This window comes from Mustela nigripes, chromosome 13 (assembly GCF_022355385.1).
Source record: "Mustela nigripes isolate SB6536 chromosome 13, MUSNIG.SB6536, whole genome shotgun sequence".
Taxonomy (NCBI): Eukaryota; Metazoa; Chordata; class Mammalia; order Carnivora; family Mustelidae; genus Mustela; species Mustela nigripes.
In genome coordinates this window covers 135,253,687-135,274,726 of record NC_081569.1, presented here as the reverse complement: position 1 = coordinate 135,274,726, position 21,040 = coordinate 135,253,687, and the positions used below count along the sequence as shown (strand labels likewise).

General features: G+C 40.6%; 1 protein-coding gene across 4 annotated transcripts in view; it reads right to left on the bottom strand.

Moving 5' to 3' along the window:
• The window catches only part of PPP4R4 (protein phosphatase 4 regulatory subunit 4), a 102,245-nt gene extending 82,259 nt beyond the window's left edge, over window positions 1-19,986 (bottom strand). For 3 of the 4 annotated variants that reach the window (XM_059373881.1, XM_059373882.1, XM_059373885.1), the window contains exons 1-2: window positions 19,715-19,986; window positions 18,190-18,263 (exon numbers count right to left, since the gene is read on the bottom strand). In XM_059373881.1, coding sequence (XP_059229864.1) covers window positions 18,190-18,263; window positions 19,715-19,834 — 194 coding nt within the window. In that variant the 5' untranslated portion in view covers window positions 19,835-19,986. Of the gene's footprint in view, window positions 1-18,042; window positions 18,148-18,189; window positions 18,264-19,714 lie in introns of those variants that run through there. The other variant, XM_059373883.1, reaches the window with a different exon arrangement.
• Between the last annotated feature and the right edge of the window lie 1,054 nt (window positions 19,987-21,040).

The following is a 21,040-nucleotide window of genomic DNA, read 5'->3' as shown; positions in this document are numbered from 1 at the left end:
AGGCAAATGTGTGTGTACATGCCAGGTCACAATTTAAAATTATTGTAGGTCATGGTTTAAAAAAAAAAAAAAAACCGTAGAAAATCACTGCTCCACAGTATTTTGCAAAGAGTAAAAGGAAAGATTACCAAGCTTTCCCCTATGTAAGAAACAAACTACAGCACTCATGTCAAAAGGTATGCAAAATATAAGTTCAGGAATAACTGTACAAACTTGGAAGATTTCTGCAAACAATGAAATCTCTGATAATTTTTGTGATCTGTCTTTCTATTTCCCCATTAACACAGTAGTAAAAACCTTTTTAAAACTCTTTTAACTTTATAGACATGTCAGGACACAGCAGGAGAGAATGGATAGCTAGAAGATTCGGATTACATAGGTGCCAACCCAGTAAGAGAGGAACCCAGGAGGGAAAATAGAAGAGATAAAAAGCAGGCCAAATCCCTGGTACCTACAGGAAGAAAAGATGATAAATTGCCCTCATCGGAAGGGGAAGAGACCTGATTACTTAATCTCTAGAACACAGGAGGACTGATACGTTCAGTCAGGGAGTTCTTAATCAGGACCTGCTGGTTCCAGGCACCGGTTCCGGATTCTCCACCACCATTTAATGATGCTTTATGCCTAGCCACAGACCTTGTCAGACAGCAAGGACTGACTAAGTGCCTATTACAGACTGTGCAGTGAACTAAGCCCTGGGATGTGACGGTGCAGCAGACACGGCCCTTGCCTTATTAGAGCTTAACAGTCAGAAAAGACAAGTATTCAATGACAATCAATTAAATCATCTCGAGTGTGCAAAGACCTATCAAGGCAACAGTACATTTGAGAACATCACTTAATTTAGAGGCCAAGGGAGGGCTTCCTTGAACAGTTGAGACCTGAAAATGAGTAGGAATAGGTGAAAAGAGAGAGTTGAAGGAACAGTGTGTTCAAAGGTTCCACGCCGGATGGGATTCAGGCAATCATTTTATAATGATGTACTGAACACTTATGATTTGCCAGTCACTGTGCTCTGGAAGTAAAAAGAAAACAATAAAAACAAAGCATTCACGTTCTGTGTATCTGAATTAAAGTGGAAAGAGAAGAAATGGTTTCTTGCAGAAATAAAATCAATAGGACTTGATATAAAACCAATTACTGAGTGAAAAAGGAAGAGTAAAAAATCATTCCCAGATTTCCCTCCAGGATGATTTGAAAGGATGGTCAGGCTCCAATGACAAGTGAAGGCACATTTAGATTAAAAAGTGATGAATTCGGTTTTGGGCACACTAAGTTTGAAAAGCCAGCTAGACTTTCTGGTAGAGACATCCCAGTGGAGACACCCAGCAGGGAGACCCGGCCCAAAGTTCACAAGAAAAACCCAAAGCTATAGTCACAGATATGGAAAGTATGTCACAGAGATAATCACCGAAATCTAGGGTTGGATAATATGACCCAGAAAGAGAGTCCCAAACAACAGACTGGGGCTCCTGTCTGCTTGATGGATATTACTGCAAATGAAGCACCACATCAGAAGAAATGTAACACAAAGAAATCGATCACAAAATGTAAAGGTTAACCCAAAATCAATATGCGAAATCTGCCTGAACTGGCTCCTTTCCTCTCATGCAAACGACAGGATAGAACGGAGGGCGTTGAAGAGGGCCTAAAGCAGTGATCATCTCCGTGACATAATTTCCAAACCTGTGGAAACATAATTCACTTCCTCACATTGTGACAATGAAGACACCAACATCTGTAAAGACTATGGAAGTTGTTCAAGTCAACCAGGTAATTACTGTCAGGGTCAGGACAGGATCTCCATAAAGCAAGAATCTAATTTAAATAAAACAACAGAACTATTGGTCCTAGAGTATTTCTTATGAGTTCCTAAATAACTACTAAATTAATTTCAGGGGATGGGGGGCAGCTGGCTGAATCAGTGGAACATGTGACTCTTGATCCTGGGATTATAAACTCAAGACCCACGTTGAGTATAGAGATTACTTAAAAATAAAATCCATTTTTAAAAAACTTAATTAATTGGGGTACCTGAGAGGCTCAGTCAGGTAAGTGTCTGCCTTTGGCTCAGGTCATGATCAGGGAATCCTGAGACTGAGCCCTAAGTCGGGCTCTCTGCTCAGCAGGGAATCTGCTTCTCCCTCTCCCCCTCTGCCCCAGTTATGCGCTCTCAATCTCTCTCTCTCTCTCTCTCTCTCTCTCTCTCTCCTCCCCTCTCTCTTAAATCAAGAAGTAAAATATGTTTTAAATAAATAAATCAATAATAAAAATTTTTATTAACTAATTAATTTCATGCATATATTTTCTTCTTTAAGAGAACCAAAGTCAATTTTATCCTTGTTGTTCCTTAAAGAATTATTTGACATTCCTATCATTCCTTCTAACAATATATGAATTACCAGTCTTCTAATTATTCTAAAAGGCAAATAGTGTCTAAGGAAATATAATTGCTAATTATACCATGTGTAATTCAATGAGTAAATATGGATACATATGAGAAAATTTACTCATACATATGAGTAAAAAATGATATACATCTTACCTAAATTATTTTAATATGTTGTCCACAAGACCAGGTCCATGTGCTACCTATGTGGAAATCATTGACACTAAGCAGTAAATGGACTTTTAAAATCACAATATGTAATGATTTTTACTACAAAATAAAAATTGGGGGCGCCTGGGTGGCTCAGTCAGTTAAGCAGCTGCCTTTGGCTCAGGTCATGATCCCAGGGTCCTGGGACTGAGCCCTGCATAGGGCGCTCTGCTTGGTGGAGAGCCTGCTTCTCCCTCTACTTCTGCCGGCTGCTCTGCCTACTTGTACTCTCTCTCTCTGTGTGTCAAATAAATAAAACCTTTATAAAATGAGGATTTGATGAAATAACAAGTCATTCTATTCTTTTTTAGTGAGTATTTTTTTAAAGATTTTATTTATTTGAGAAAAAGAATGAGAGAGAGAGAGCCTGAGAAGAGAGAGGGTCAGAGGGAGAAGCTCAGCAGGCTCCCCGCTGAGCAGGGAGCCCAACGTGGGACTCAATCCTGGGACTCCAGGATCATGACCTGAGCTGAAGGCAGTTGCTTAACCAACTGGGCCCCCCCAGGAACCCAAGTCATTCTATTCTTATTTATAACTCTTCACCTGCACAAAACGATTTAGAGAAGCACGCATTTAAACATGCAAAATATTGAACATATAATTTTTTTTTAAATACCAGTCAAAAGAATCAGAGTTGATTTGTATACCCTGAGCTTTTTTGTTTTTTAAAGATTTAAAGAGAGAGAGAGACGGCACAGTGTAGGGTGGAGGGTGGAGTTGTGGGGAGCAGCAGAGAGAGAAGGACAGACTCAGTGCAGAGTGCCAAGCTTGTTGCAGGGCTCGATCTGAGAACACTGAGATCCTGACCTGAGCCGAAACCAAGAGTCCGACCCTGAAAGCTGAGCCACCCAGCCGCCCTTATCCTGAGCTTTTTTTAAACTACAAATAAGTAAATATTTTTGAAGGAATAGAGAAATGAAGGTAAGCTGCTAACTGCACTGAGCATTGAATTAAGTATACAGTCACGATGCAAGAAAGGGTCTTAACAGCATGACTAAGCGCATCTCCCTCACTTTACTAACAGAATAGAGATGCTAAATGATGTTCCCAAGGTCACACAGCTGGTTAGAGACAGATCTCTTAGCAACAAGGATTAAAAGAAAAGCACAAGTTTTATAGCTCTCACTGCTTAATAAAGAAACAAAATTAGGCTCAACTAATTTTATATATAAATGTAAATACATATATTTAAAAACATATTTATATTTCTGTATAATAATTAAGAAACTTGAGCCAAACTAATAAAATACATGCTGTTTTGGAACATTAAGAAAATTCTTCCTGAAGAAAAAAAGAGGCCACATCTATTTACCCACAAAGGTACCAAAAGAAATGACTAAAACACTGGAATTCTGACCCCTCAGCAGGTTTCTACTAATCCAGTATTTAAAAACCATCTTGAATAAAGAAATGTGGGAGTTCTTTAATGTCTTTATCAAAAAACTACAGAAACCTTGTGAACATTCCTATTTTGTAAAAGAAAGATTTAATTTGCTTAAATATCAGATGAGGAACAGGAAAGACTGAGAATACTCACAGGTTTTTAACTTGTGACATCAAGCAGAGGATGGTGCCATTTATCTGAGATAAACAAGCAACCCACATATGTGTAAAGATGTGAAGGAAATAATAAACCTAGCAGTGCAGATATGTGAGGAAAACATATTAAAAGCAAGTGCAAAATCCGAGGTAGGTGCAGACCTGGCATGTTTAATGAATAGCAAAGATGGCTGGAGGACACATCGAGCAAAGCAGGGAATAGTAAGAAATTATGGGAAAGGAAGAGGTAGCCACAGAAATCAGGTGAATTACATTCTTAAACTGTAATGGAACTAAACAAGAAATCAATAACAAAAAGATACCTGGAAAATCCCCCAATATTTGGAAATTAAGCAATGTACTTCTCAGTGACTCATGAGTCAAAGAAGTTTTGAAAAAAAGTCTGGTTGTTTTTTTCCTTTTTAAAGCTTTTATTTAGAGAGAGAGAGCACATGTGCCCAGATGAACAAAGGGAGCGGCAGAGGGAAGGGGAGACAGTCAAGCAGACTCCGGGCTGGGCTCAGAGCCCAAGGCAGGGCTCAATCTCAGCACCCTGAGATCATGACCTGAGCTGAAATCAAGATTCAGACATGAAAGCTTCACCAACTGAGCCTGCCCCTGAAAGAAAGGTTTTTTATTTCAACTAAATGACAATGAAGACACAGAACATCAAAATTTGTGGAATGCAGTTAAAGCAGTCCTTAGAGGGAAATACATAGCATTAAAATGCTACTGATCTAAAATCAATAAAAATGCATGTACTAAAATAAAAGATCTAAAATCAATAAACTGGGATTCCACCTCAAGAAATGAAAGAAGGGAAAACTAAATGCAGAGTAAACAGAATGAAGGAAATCTTGAATACAGAATAAAATCAATGAAATTGATACAGAAAAACATTACAGAAAAATGAAACCAAAAGCTGGTTCTTTTAAAAGACCAATAAAATGGATAAACTTCAAATGTAAACAAGGAAAAAAAAAAGTGAGAAAACACAAATTACCAGTATCAGCTATCAAAGAAGGAACATCACTTCAGATCCCACAAACATTAAAATACTAGCCTAATTCAGTAACTTTAGATGGAATACAGTTAAGTACTTGAAAGTCAAAAACTACCAAAACCTACTCAAGAAGAAATAGACAACTCACACAGCCCTTTATCTATTAAATATCTGAATTTTTAGCTAAAGCCTTTCAAAAATTAAAATCCCAGGCCTGATGGTTTCACTGGTAACTTCTACCTCATATTTAATGAAGAAATATGGAGCACCTGGCAACTCAGCCCATGGAACATGTGACTTTTGATCTCAGGGTTGTGAGTTCAAGCCCCAAGTTGAGGGAAGAGATTACATTTAAAAAAAATTTTTTTTTAACATTTAAGGGAGAAATAATACCAATTCTAGACAACCTCTTCCAGAAAATAGGAAACTATTTTGCAAGTCATTTCATGAGCATCCTCCAAAAACCAAAACTGGGCAACGATAAAAGAAAATTATAGATAAGTATTATATTAGATGAAAAAATCCTCAAAAATGTAATAGCAAATAGAGCCCAGAAACATTGAAAAAAGACTAATATATCGTGATCAAGTAAATTTCATCCCAAGAATGCAAGGCTGGTTCATCATTTGAAAACTCATCAGTGTAATTCAACATATTAACAAAATTAAGTTAGAAAAGCCATACATCATATCAATAGATTCAGAAAAATAAATTTATAAGATTCACCACCCATTCATAATAAAAACTGTCAGCAAATTCGGAATACTTACATCATATTTAATGGTGAGAGACTGAACGCCTTCCCCCTAAGATCAGAAACAAGGGAGGTCCTCTCTCACGACTCCTACAAGGGAGGAACCTGGCAGATACTACTTTAACCAAGTAATCAAGATTATCACCCCCAGTGATAATCGTGTTACTAGCATGTACCCCCCAAAATGATGGGATGAGAAAAGCATTTCACCTCTATGGTATTCTTCCCAAAAGCCCACAAGCCCAATCTAATAATGAGAAAAATATTAGGAAAACAGAACTTGGGAAACTCTATGGAATACCTGACCAGCACTCTTCAAAGCTATCAAAATCCTGAAAAGCAGGGGAAGACTAGGAAAGCATCACAGCCAAGAGCAGACTAAGGAGATATGGCAACTACGTACAATGTGGTATCCTGGAGGAAAAGAACATTAATGAAAAAAACTGGTAAAATCCAAATAGTCTATAGTTTAGCTAATAGTGATGTACCAATGTTAATTTCTTAGTTTTGACAAAAGTACCGAGGTTATGTAAGATATTAACTTTAGAGTAAAATGGTGAAAGGCATATGGGAACTGTCTGAACTATTTTTATGACTTTTCTGGGAACCTAAAATAATTCCCTCCAAAATGATCTTTTTAAAAAAGCAAAAGGTCAGGGGTGCCTGAGTGGCTCAGTCAGTTAAGCACCTGCCTTCAGACTGTCTGCTCAGCGGGGAGCCTGCCTCTCCCTCTCCTCTCTTTCTCTCTCTGGGCTCTCTTTTCTCTTTGTCTCTCTCTCAAATAAATAAAATTTAAAAATCAAGTTAAATTGTTTGAAAAAGCAAAGGGTCAGAAAAAGATACAGTGTGTACACACTAGCCAAAAGAATGCTGGAGTGAGTATATTAATATCAGATAATGACTGATAAAAACAAAAGACTATTTCTAGGGATAAAGACTATTTCTAGGGGTAAAGACAAATATTACGTAACTATAAAGGAGCTAAATCACCAAGAAAACATAGCAATCCTAACGGCGTATGTACCTAAATACAGAAATCAAAATACCTGAACTACTACTAGAACTGACAGATTTGAAAGGAGTAGGCAAATCCTCATTTACAGAGACTTTAAACTGGAGTTTACTCCAGTCTTCGTCATCAGTAGAATAAGTAAATAGAAAATAAAAGAAATATAGAACTCTTGAAAAATACCATCAGCCCATGTGATCTAATTCATATTTATAGCACCTTATACACAACAACAGAATGCACACGTTTTTCAAGTACACATGGAATATTCACCAAGGTCAACCATGTTCTGGGCCATAAAACAGACCTCAGTAAAGTTAAAAGAACTTAGGTCAAGCAGAGTAAAGTATGTCCCGTGACCATTACAGAACTAAACTAGAAGCCAATAACATAAAGATATCTGGGAAAACCCCCAAATAACTGGAAAATTCTGTGAGGCACACATGCACACCAACCACACGTATAAACCATACCCCTCCCTCCCCACCATTATCAGAGCTGCAGGGAGAGATGTCCTCTCCCGTACAAGCCCAGGCTGTACTTTTGTGAATCCTTTCCCTCTTCAAAACTACCTACTTTCCAAGCAAGTATTTTCCAATTTCATTACCAGAGAATTTCTAGGCAAATACAGTTTATAAACTTATTACCAAGAGAATTTATATGACAATTCTAAGCCAGCCAGACTTCTCAGTCTTATCTTTCATGCATGAACATGTAAATATTTTTAGACTAGCCATGTAACTCTCATTCTGCCCAAAACAGACTCATAAGAAATCTACAATGTGTACAACTCTTTAAAGAAAAAATACTTTGATATTCAACAAAATGAACAGTGTTGTTTCTCTAATCATTATTGCATGCAATCCTTAATGAAACACAGGCACTTTCTGAATTATGACTATTTGCCTTGCAAATGACACTTTTTATTTAAAAAGGCTGTGGAACTCTTCACCTCTCCAAGGACCTTCCACCCTACAGGGATAACCATTAGCACCACCTAGTGGATGAAATAATAAACTGGGATTCAACATCTCTTTATCTTAAAATTGAGGATACCCTGCTGAAGCAAGATGTTACCTTAAATTCTGTCAGGCCCAACCCATGGTATTCTATGGAGGGAATAGGGGGGAAACAGTGCCTGAAAAACTTAAGTGACTTGAACGTGATCACAGACACAAACGCCACGTCTGCTCACTCGCAAACTAGCCCTTTTCTATTGCATGTTTTAGCCATGTGCAAAAAAAGTAACCTCAAACCTTACCTTCGCCATATGCAAAATTTGCCTGGGAATGGATCAGAGACCTAAAATTAAGAGCTAACACCTTAAAACTGCTAAAAGAAAACAAAGGAAAAAAATCCCCCTGACCTAGAAGTTGACAAAAATCTCTTAAATATAACACAAAAAGTATTAATTATAAAGGGAAAAAAATCAATAAATTAGACCTCATCAAAACTAGACCACAACAAAGCAAATACCCTTTGCTCTCTGAAAAATACTTTTATAAAGATTAAAAAGCCACAGACTGGGAGAAAATATCTACGAAACACATATCCAACCAAAGGGCAAAAGCTTTGAACAGATACGTACCTAAACAAGGTCTGAGGCTGGCTTATAAACACATGTAAAGATGCTCAACAGCCATTGGTCATTTGGGAAAGCCAAATTACAAATACAATGAAACACCATTACACTGAACCACCAGAAATACCATTCAATGGCTTAAAACTAAAAAGATTGATCATACCAAATGTCAACGAGTATTATGGAGCAAGCTTTCATACACTGCCTGGAAATTTTAAGTTCACTTTGGAAACAGTTTAGCAGTTTCTTAAAATTTATAGATATACATTTACTATGGGACTCAACCACTGCACTCCTAGCTATATACCAGAGAAGGAAGAAAGCATGTGTCCACCAAAGATTTGTACATGAATATTTATACCCACTTAAGTCTGTAGTAGCCAAAAACTGGAAATTACCCAAATGTCCATTAGCAGATGAATGGATAAGCAAAATATATTATATCCTTAAAATGTAATAATTATCAACACCAAACAGAAATAAACTATTGACACATACAACATTATACATGAACTTCACAATAATTAAGTTGAGTAAAAGATGTCACAAAATAGCAGATATTCTAATTCATTTCTATAAAATTCTAGAAATTGCAAACTAATCTATAGTGACAGAGAGTATATCAGTGGTTGCCTACGTGGGAGATTAGAGGAAAGGGAGAGGATATTAAAAAGGGACACAAAGTTACTTTTTTTAAGATTTTATTTATTTATTTGACAGAGAGATCACAAGTAGGCAGAGCGGCAGGCAGAGGGAGAGAGGGCAGCAGGCTCCCTGCTGAGCAAAGAGCCCAGATACAGGACTCAATTCCAGGACCCTGAGATCATGACCTGAGCCGAAGGCAGATGCTTAATCTACTGAGCCACACTGGTGCCCCTACAAAGTTACTTTTGAAGGTGATGGATATGCTCATTATCTGAGTTGTGATGATAGCTTTATGGGTGTATGTGCGGAGATATATATATATATATATATACACATATATATTATATATATACATATATATGTCAAAACTTATCAAATCATACAATTAACTGCAGTTCAGTGAATATCAGCTATACCTCAAGAAAACTATAAAAAATGAAAAACCATATAAATTTACCACATAACCCAGCATTCTATTTTTAGGCATTCATCCAAGAGATATGAAAAAGTATGTCTACATTCTAGAACAGGAAAAACCAATCTATAGTGACAAAAAGCAGATCACTGGTTGCCTACGGTCACAGGGGAAGATTAATTGCAAAGAGGCACCATCTGGAAAGAAAACTTTACAACTACAGGAAGTTTCCAGATGGGAATTTTCCCATACATTCTATACATAGACCTATAAAATACATTCTGAATTACAAACAGGTGATTAAAGAGACCAATAAACCCTGAAACAAATTATAAATTATATGTTAATTAATTTAATTTAAATTTAAAAATAAATAAATAAAAATAAAATTTAAAAAGACCAATAACAACTATCCTTCCCTAAACATAACCCTGCACCAAGCACTGTGCCTTCCACATACATCTCCTCCAATCTTACTTTTCTGTAGTCTAGGTATTATTATTTCCATTTTAGAAAAGGAGGCTTGAACTCAAAGAAAAACTAAGCAACTTACCCAAGGTGTCTCACTAATTAAATGAGTGAGCCCCATTCTCTAAGAATAAATCTGGGTTTGTCTTAATACAAAGTATTTCTGACACAATGTCCTGCCGTCTCAACATCCAACACGCTTGTTAACCAGGGATGAACTCTATTCTACTGAACTCTAAGAAAAATGCTTTTACTTCCTTCAACAGGTACTTCCTTGAACAAAAGTACCTGCTGATACAATGTCATTTGTTCCCCAGGTGATGCCTAACACATAAAAGTACTCAATAAATATTCCGTACCTTTTAGCTTTAACTTATAAGATTTATTCTAAAGTAACTATTAGTTGCATTACCAATCTTTTCCATTATTAATATCTCCAACTATACTTAACAAGATAAGAACTGCCCAAATCTCTCATAATTGTGTCATTAGTAAGCTCAGAACTTTCCAATGACAAGATATGGGTCACTTTTACATTGATGAAAATAGTTTACTCTTTGTTAAGCTTTTCGTACAGATCCCATGAGAGCATTCTGCTTTCTACTGATGTCACAGAGAGAGCCTTCTGAGGCTTCAGTAAATAAGAAAAAAGAAGCAGATGCCATCGTTACGCTCATTACAAAAAGCAAGGAAAGGGAGGTGGAAATAACCACCAAACCCCTTATAATCAGTGACCTAGTACTTTTCCAAAACAGGGAATTCGAGGTTTGCCAAGGACTTAAGTAACTTAGCCTGAGCAATAATGTAAGATATACAACTGGAATCCATTATATACTGCTCTTTATATGTGAAACACTAGTCCCTCTATCTTAAAACATGAAAATGGAGGTGCTTCCTAGTTCTCTGTAGAAAGGCAAGTCATTCAAGCCTCACCTTCACCAAGTAAGATAATTTGGGCAATTTTTTTTTTTTTTAATGGGACCTCTCATTGGGAACATTCTTATAAGAAAATAAAAACGTTCAATGGTGTAAGTAAATCCAGCGCCAGAAAAGAGAAACCTCTTCAGGCTATTAGTAGGCAGTTCCTTATAAATATGCTAGGAAATTTACATCCTAGAAGGTTTGACCCTTTGATTCCTTAAAAGTAAGGGCTGGACCACTCAGACACTGCAGACAGAAGTTTAAATTGGCACAATTTGGAAAATTGTTTAGCCATATGTTTTAAGCCAGACATATGCATATACTAATGACCAATAATTCTACTTTATGAGTTTAACTAAAAGAAATACACACACATATTCATCAAAAGACTTGTACATGAATGTTCCGAGCAGCATTATTTATAACAGCAAAAAACTGGAAATAAGCCGAATGTCCATCAACAATAGAAAGAATAAATTGTGACTTATAATGGAATACTATACAGCAAAAAAAATGAATGATCTATTTCTCCATGCAACAATATGGACCAATCTCTTTTTGAAAAGGTTCAATAAAAGCTAAGCACAAAACAGTACATTCCATGGTTCCTACTCTACAAAGTTCAAAATCAAGTAAACTAATCTATGATGTTAAAAGTCAGGATGGTCGTTACCCTTTGCAGGGAGCAGGAGGAACTGGACAGGGGTACGAGGGAGGTACTAGAGTAATACAGGAGATTGTGTTCTATTTCTTAACTTTTGTGCTGATTACATGGGTGTGTTTACTCATGAAAATTCAACAAGCTATATATTTAGGGTTTGTGCACATTTCTGCAGATGTTCAAAAAGCTTGTTTTAAAAAAAATAAAACAAAAAATATGTCTCTTTGGGGAACCTAAGTGGCTCAGTCAGTTAAGCATCTGGTTTTTTATTTCGGCTCAGGTCATGATCTCAGGGTCCTGGAGACTAAGCCCCACACTGGGCATGAAGCCTGCTTAAGATTCTCTCCCTCCCCCTCTGCTCCTCCATCTTCCTGCCACAAAAGAAAGGAAGGAAGGAAGAGGAAAGGGAAGGAACGGAAGGGAGGGAAGGGGAGGAGGGGGAAGGGGAAGGAAGGGACTCTTCACCTGAGATTCCTGATTCATTATTTTTTTTTTTTTTAAGTATACAAAAGTAAAGGAATAACAGACCAGACCGTGGTTCAAACTCAATGCAGAAACAAGAGAGAAATATCACGGATAACAAAGGACGAAGAAAGGTCATCATAGTGCGTGCTTTGAAAAAGGATAATACCTCTCTCAACACGGTATTAAAGGACTCTTCCAACTAAACAACACTCTCCAGGTCCTTGCCAAAGGCAGACTGAAAGCTCATAGCTAACAGGCTACTTTCTAGAATGTTCACAGGCTTCCACTCTAGCGGATTTATAATGAAGAGTCGGCTGCATTTGTTCTCAGACCAGTTAATCCCAATTTCCCTGGCTACTGCAATTACATATTTAATTAAATACTGCAGAAACATATAATGCAAAAGAGAGAGTTATTTCTATGAAGGGTAAACTGGAGGTTTAGAAACACTCAGTCAAGACAACTTACCAAAGAAGATTGCTATTGAAATAGGAAGAACTAGACAACTTGTAAAAGATGAGTAGAAAATCACAAAATTCTAAGACCATGCTTTCCAAAAGCTTCCTAAGCCATCTTCAAATGTTCACTCAGCTTTAAAGAAACATAAACTTGACATTATAAGTGCATTACGGGGGCAATCAGTGCAAGAAAGCAGATCCTGAACTGTAATCAGCAGACCTATACTCCAAGAAAAGGCAGTGGACCTACAACAAAAGAGTGGCAAACAAATCCATTTTTTTATACACTAAAATAAAATGTTGCATGAATGCATCATTTTTATGATTCCCCATGCTGACCAATTTTTTTAGGATGAACTAACCAACTATCCATTCCACTTGTGAGGGATTAAAGAGGCTCTTCTGGGGGGCATGTGGGTGGCTCAGTCATTGAGCATCTGTCTTTGGCTCAGGTCATGATCTCAGGGTCCTGGGACCAAGCCCTGTGCTGGGCTCTGCCCTCAGTGAGGAGTCTGCTTGGGATTCTCTGCCTCTCCCTCTCCTTCTGCCCCTCACCCGGCTCATGCAGACTCATGTGCTCCCTCTCTTGTAAGTTCTCTGTCTCTCTAAAATAAATAACTCTTTTTAAAAAATCCATAGTGTAAAGTGACGATGAAAGTAATAGACATAAAAGGTTAACACTAACCAATCCACAAAATGCATACATAACATTAAGAGAAAATATTACTTAAGATAACGTCATTTGGTAAGAAAATATAAATCTGTAAAACTCAAGCTAAGAAATGCTTAATTATTATTTGTGAAGATTCTGGTTTCTGATAGATACTATTAGAAAAGGAAGTTAATAGGTATCTTTCATAAACTTCAGGTGACGTATTTTATTTCCCAGTTGCTTTACTAAATTCTTGGGAGGCAAAATTAATATTGTTATCTTCTTTTAAAAGTTTGAAATGTAGCTTGAGAACCTAAGTAACAAAGAAGTAGGGACGGGGGAAAGAGACAGAAGGAAATTAACATTAATTGGGCACCTAGTCTGGGTTAGGGCTCCAATCATAATACAACCCTGGGAAACAGGTATTGCTATTTCCATTTTACAGATGAAAAGAGAGAGCTTAACCACCATAAATAATGTGTGGTTATTAGATAATAATCACATAGATAATAATGAGTAGAATAAGCTATGACCTAAATGTCTGATTCTATATCCTATAATACAAAAAAAAAAAAAAAAAAAAAAAATCAGAAGTATCTTAACTCATCTAGCATTTTGGTCATCTAAAATTAAATAATAGGGCGCCTGGGTGGCTCAGGGGGTTGAGCCGCTGCCTTCGGCTCAGGTCATGATCTCAGGGTCCTGGGATCAGGTCCCGCATCGGGCTCTCTGCTCAGCGGGGAGCCTGCTTCCCTCTCTCTCTCTGCCTGCCTCTCTGTCTACTTGTGATCTCTGTCTGTCAAATAAATAAATAAAATCTTTAAAAAAAAAATAAATAATATACTTTAGAAGAGGTATATGCTTATATCACAGCACAGAACAAGGAAGACCAAAACAGCAACAACATAAGGGATGCTTGCCCTCCAGGAGCTTACAATTAAAGAAAATGAGCCTGTGCACACACAGTTAAGAAATACATTGTAGTGATTAATCTCTTCTTGAGGGAGGCCATCCATAAGTGATATGGGAGCAGCTCATGTGGCTTCAGCAGTTCAGAAAGGCTTTAGGAAAGATGCAAGATCATAGCTGGATCCTGGTGATGGAGAATGCTGAACAGGTGTAATGAAAGCTCCTCCAGGACAGGGAAAAGCATAGGTAAGGTAAGAGGTAAGGGAAAAGCAGAGGTGACACGATGAATATGAGTAACAGTGAAGAGGCCAGCAGGACGGCTTCAAAAAGTAAAGTACTAAGTAAGTGGAAACAAGCCAAGTAAGTGTCCATCAACTGATGAATGAATAAGCAAAATGGGATATACCCACACCACATAATACTATTCAACAATAAAAAGGACTGACACCTGCTACAACATGCGTGAGCCTTGAGAACATTATGCTAAATGAAAAAAGTCAGTCACAAAAGGCCACATATTGTATAATGTCATTTACATGAAATGTCCAGAGAATAAGCAAATCCATAGAGACAGGAAGTAGACTAATGATTCCCAAAGGCTGGAAGGGGCGGAAAGAAGTGAGGAGTGACTGCTTATAGGTACAGGGCTTCTTTGGGGGATGATGAAAATGTTCTCAAATTGATTGTGGCGATGGTTGCACAACTCTGTGAACACGCGAAAATCCACTGAACTGCACACTTTAAATGGGTGAAGCGTACAGCAAATGAACTACATCTCAATCAAGTCATTAAAAAAAAAAATGTTGAGGGCCTGAGGGAACATCACACTGCATGGCTAAGATAGAGTCCCTTGTGCCAAGTTTCTGGAATTTATGTGGTAGACAATTATAAATATGTAAGTAAAGACTAAACCTAATAACTTAACCTAAAGACTTAACCTAATAACTTAACCCTAAGTTAACAAACTTAGGGCTCTTCTCTAACAAAATTATTCACATATTTTCAGTACATTCCTAAAATATATGCCCAAATCACAAAGATTACAGAGAACAGGAAAAAGATGATGTGATCGGATTTTGACAAAGCCACCAGCTGTAACTATTAGGAAAGCTGTCTTGCTTCAGCACTAAATGCCACAGATGGGTGTATCAGCATCGTATTTAGGCAAAACCACAAATTCATCTGTGTCGTGTCTTCAAATACTGTAATGGTCTAAGCTTAATTATGGAAACTGCATTAACAATTGATCCACCATATTTTAGAGAGAGATAATGAACCATGTAATTAGTTTTTCATTGGATGACAGTACTCTACAGATAATGTTTTATATATTAGATTCAATTTAAATGCTATCAGAACCTCCACTGAGATAAAGCATGTGTGTGGCAAACACATTTGTCTGAATTCTAATTTAACCTAAGATTCCAAAAGAGTTTTACTATACAAAATAAGAAAACTGGGCGCCTGGGTGGCTCAGTGGGTTAAGCCGCTGCCTTCGGCTCAGGTCATGATCTCAGGGTCCTGGGATCGAGTCCCGCATCGGGCTCTCTGCTCAGCAGGGAGCCTGCTTCCCTCTCTCTCTCTCTGCCTGCCTCTCCATCTACTTGTGATTTCTCTCTGTCAAATAAATAAATAAAATCTTAAAAAAAAAAATAAGAAAACTAAAGAGACAAATCTGACATTCAAAGATGGAGGGGAATCTGGATATTAAATAGTCAATACAAAAGAAAAGGCAAAGCATTCAAAAATCAATCTGAAAATCAAAGAAAAAAAAAAGCAGGGGGCACCTCGGTGGCTCAGTGGGTTGACATTAAACTCTTGGTTTCAGCTGAGGTCATGATCTCAGGGTCCTGGGACCTAACTCCACAGGCTCTGTGCTCCATACTCAGTCCCTCTCCCCCCGCCCCGTTCCTCTACCTCTCTTTCTCCCCCGACCCCGATCCTATGCTCTCTCTCTTTCTAATAAATAAATAAAATCTTAAAAAAAAAAAAAAAAGGCAGGGGAACAGGTCTCAGTATGAGGTTCTATAGCATAGCATTGGGAAGTACAATGAAAAAAAAAAGGAACAAAGTACATTTAAAATAAAAGGCTCAAAATAAAATAGCAGAAGAGTCTGCAACAGAGGCCAAGTTTGGAATCCATCTATACGGCATTCCCACACCTTCCCTGGAATCCCAGGGAAGAAAGAAACTTTCAGACAGCGTGCATATGTAATCCCTGCAGAAGCGGGCCTAAAAGTGAAATCTCCCTTTCCCCCAGGAGGTGGTGAGAATACAAAGAACTCCGCCAGAGAACCCATACACAACCAAACTAGTGTTCCTGAGTCACCTTGCAAACCTCCTTCAAGGTAGAGGAGCCACAAAGAGATACCAGATCTCTTTGAAAACTCCCGTCTAAGAATGAGAGGACCTATCTGTCTCTGAAGGACTTTGTAAATTCCAGAAGAGGATGAAAATTGTGTTGTGTGTCTGACAAATACAGACAACTTAGATGACCCAGTTCACTAAAAAACAATAAAAGCAAAATAGAAAACAAGTAAGCCCTCCTAAAAAAGAAGTCTTGTCACTGATATCTAGAATAAGGTATCTGCTGTCACAAGTAAGTAGAGCAAGACTCTTCATTACCTAATTGTAAGCCAGAGTTTATGCAAAAGAAGAGAATTCAGTAGGAGTATCCAGTAGGAACTTACTACAAATCATTAACTGCTGTATGTTAAAAGAAACTTATCCAAACTCTCATCAATTGTCTACCTACTCCAAACAAAAGAACTCAGGGAAAAGGCAGAATTTACAACTATTGTTCACCATATTGGACGTGTTAATTACTAAGGAATAAAGTACTTCAAATATAACAAAAGAGGTTAAACATTGAATTATTCTCTATGTAAACATCAAAAACATATTACTATTAATTTATACATAAATAAAAGTTTTTTTTTAAACAGATAGGGAGAAATAATGATAGCATGCTACCCAAGATCACCAAAGGAGGGTAAATAACACCAACATAAGATCTAATACCCAGAAACATGTTCAAGTGATAGAATTATTAGAATGGTCTAAATTATAAGCATGCTACAATTCTGACTAAACTAAGAACAGAAACCCAAAAAGCCATGAATAGGCTAAAAAATAATTAAGAGAATGGAAGTCATGGGGAGGGGTTTTTTTTTTTTTTTACGGGATCCTCCACTGAAGAACATGGAACTAGAAGCATGACCTATAAATTAGAAAGGAGAACAAGAAACTTGCCAGTGCCTGAAAATGGCAAAGCTGACCTAAGCTAAGGAAACGAGGAAAATAAATATCTCAGTAGGTAAATAACACCAGTTCTCAAAATCTGTTCTAAAAAACAAAAGTAAAAACTAATTGGCCAGAGAGAAAAGCATGTGGTTGTAAGTTAAAGAAAAATTTTAAAACAAACATACACGAAGTACTTTAGGAAAATTTCTGCCTCTGCAGTATTTTCACAGATAAGCTCATCAATGTTCACTGCATTAGCTTTTAAGACGTTAAATCTAAAGGTTTTTTTAGTTGAAAGAAATTTTATAAATATTTGCAATAACCACCTGCATTAAGCAAAACTGCAGAGCTGTGAGATTAAACGACAGTAGGCTCAATTACATTTAAAATCTTTCAGACAAAATTACAAAGCTTACATAGCAAAACTAATATAAACAGAATATCCTGAACAACAAACTGAGCTACTCGATTTGTGTGGGGGGTTTTTCCATATAGTAAATAGCATATCAGTTCATATTCTATGATTAACTTAAGTCTCATCTAAACTTGCTGATCTAAGGGAGAACCATCAAAGCTGGAAAATAAAAAAAAAGAATGAGATCCGATTCAAATCCTTTGCTGTTCTCTTCCTCCTCCCGCTAGAAATACTCTTTAAGTTGGTGGTCTTACTTGATTTCAGCTCTCAAACATGTTAAGTCCATACCAAAATCTTAACTTACAACATAATTAAGTGCTGTGCATGCCACAGTACTCCGTTCAAGCCGTTCAGTGAATCTGAACATAACCGTAACGACATTTCACAACGCGTCCATCCATGCTGCCACAGGGAACGAGCAACAAATTCACAGAAAGACTTGGAGCAATACCTGAGCAGATAAACAGCCCTTTCAATATCACTGAGGTCTTCATCAACTGTCAATCTTTCTATTTCTTCTGGTGTCTGTCAAGTGTAAAATACAAATATGCATACAAACGTGGATTAGTCTTGCCACCCCCACCCCCACCCGCCCCCCAGTGACCCTCCGGGAACCCCATATGAGTAGAGACTAATGCAAAAGTTTCACAATTAAGCAGTATCACTGAAAACTCATCAAGAGGACTCGAGGTGCCGATTTGTGTGGGGGTCAACCCACATAAATCGACCACAGAGGTCTCCTTCTCCAATTGCTGGGTTGGGGTGGTAAAGTCTGGGGGTTTGGGGGGGTTTGGAGGGGTTTGGAGGGGTTTTGTTTTGTTTTGTTTTTTCTTTCTTTCTTTTTTAAACTGTTCTAGCTTGAGAATTACATTGTGGCTTCAGAATATTGCCGAACTCGGTTTTATATGCACATATGAAATACATACGTACGTACTTTTAAATCTCTAATACCCCAAGGCTGTTTCTCCAGCATTTTCCACCCCAGGAAATGCTAGAAGCGGGGGGGGGGGGGGGGGGGGGCAAACTGCAGCCGAGAGAGAACGAAAAAGACGAAATGTGGAGTGGGGGAAGGGAAGGGAATAAACTCTGGGGCTGGAAGGAAATCAAAGATTCGCGATATTGCGGCAGGTGGGAGTGAGAAGAGCTCAACGGAGCTTTGGAGAGGACGGCGGGGGGAGGGGGTGGTCGGAAAACTAGGTTTGCAGGCAGTGAGGGTTGGAGGCTGGGACGAAGATGACTCTGCGGGGTGGGGGAGCAAACTGAAGGTTGACTCCCTCAAGGCGGGGAGTGGGGATCAGGGTCCCAGCTGGAGTCCTGGAGGGGCTGGGAGGAAAGGACGTGCGGTGACTCAGGATGGGGGTGACGGGTCGAGAGGGCTTCGAAAACCCGTAGTGGGACTGGGTGCTGGGTGGGAGGTAAAGGGAGGCCTGGCGGACGAGGGGGCAGAGGCACCCGAGCTGCTCCGATGGAGGAAGGGGAAAGCGGGATCCGCCGCGTCTCCGAGAGGGGGGTGGGGGCGGAGCTGTGTAGACTGAGGAGTGGTACGGGGTCCAGGGGTGGGGGGGCACTCAGGAGGGGACAAGGCGGCGGCGGCCTCGAGGGGCAGCTCCCGCAGGGCGGAAGGAAGAGGGGCCACGGCCGTCCAGGAGGGGCGGCTCGGGGGACGACGCTGGACCGGCCGTTCCTGGGGGCGGGTTAGGGAAGGGGCCCGTGCGGGGCTGGGCCGGGGGACTAGGGGGCCCAGGGCGTCCGAGGCGCCAGTCCCTCGGGGATGGGGGTCCGAGCTGGGAGAACCGAAGCTACGTCGAAGCAGGGGCGGGCTTAGGGTGACACGGCGACCGCGGGAGGACGGAGGGTCCAGCCCGACTCCGAGAGGGTCCCGGGCCGCCTCGGGAAGGAGAAGGGGACGCGACGGGGTCGGGGCCCGGGCCAGTCGCCAGGCGCCCTGCGGACAGTTGCTCCTCCCCGGGGCGCACCTTGAGGCTCCGGCGGACCGGCCTCTCGATGATGGTGAGCTCCTGCAGGTCCTCCATGTAGCCGAACAGGCTGTTCTGACTGAAATCCATCGCGGCAGCGGCGGGCGGCGGCGGATGCATGGACCGCCGGGCCCCCTCGCCGCCCGGGCCGGAGCGGCCCCGGGATGCCGGACGCTCGCAGCCCCGCGGCCGCCCACCGGCAGGACTTTCTCCCGCTCTCGGCCGAGGGAGCCGGGCGGGAGGGTAGCTGGCGGCGGGAGAAGGAGCGCGGCCGCCGGTGGGGGGGGCGGGGCGGGTAAGGCGAGGGGGCGGGGCGAGGCGCGCGGGCGGCCTGCGGGGGCGGGGCCAGAGGCGGGGGAGGTGCCACAAGCCCGCCTCAGCCCCGCCCCCCCAGGCTCCGAGCGCACGCGAGCCAGACGCAACTGCCGCGCCACGCCGTGGCTGCCCCCTCCGCCCCTCTGCGCCCTCCTCTCCCCTTGCCCCGCCCCCGGCCGAACGCGCCCCGCCCCATGGCGCGTGCGCAGAACCTTCCGCCTCCAGCAGCTTCTGGAGGCGGGCTGGGGGCGGGGGTTGGGGGCGGGGGTTGGGGGCGGGGGTCGGGAGCGGAGTGCTGAACCAAAGTCTGGGGAAGCGAAGGAGAGGGAGGTGGGCTGCTGTCGTGTTTAACCTGCTGTAATAACGAAACTTCGTAACGAAAATTCGTAATTGCCCACACCAGCAGGCGAGCTGTGTACGTGGGGACTACCCTGGCTCAGCCTCAGCCCCGGGGGAGGCATGTGTACCCCCAATCAGCGATTACTGCGTGGTGTGCTCGGGTAATAGGGGGAAGGGTGTGTGAGTATACAGTCCTGGAGGGGCTTGCACTTGGATAAGGCTGCAGCCAGAAAAGGACTCCCGGAGAGGAAACACTTAAACTGGATCTTAAACAATCGAACTTTCCTAGAGAAATAAAAGTAAGGCCACTTCGAATCGCAGTCTGGGCTTGTTTTGATTTGATTGTGGGACATACTGCCAGGAGTGCGAGGAAGCAAAGTGCTTGGCGAGGTGGATGGAAGGGAGAGGAGGTCCCTTTTAGAGAAAGGCCCGCTCTGGGCAGCCACACCGAGTCGCTTGCATCCGATTCTGCTAAGAATAGGAAGCGATGCGAAGGGGATTGAGGCGATTTTTCTGGACCTCAGGGGCAAAAGTTATGTTGAGCATACTCTTCAGCTCCTAGAAGAGCTCTTTTTAATTTTATTTTTATTTTATTTTCCACTCGTTCCCTCCCCACCGTCTCGTTTCTCTACCGGCCTTGCGCACCCTCTCTTGTATGTTTCCGTCCCAGTA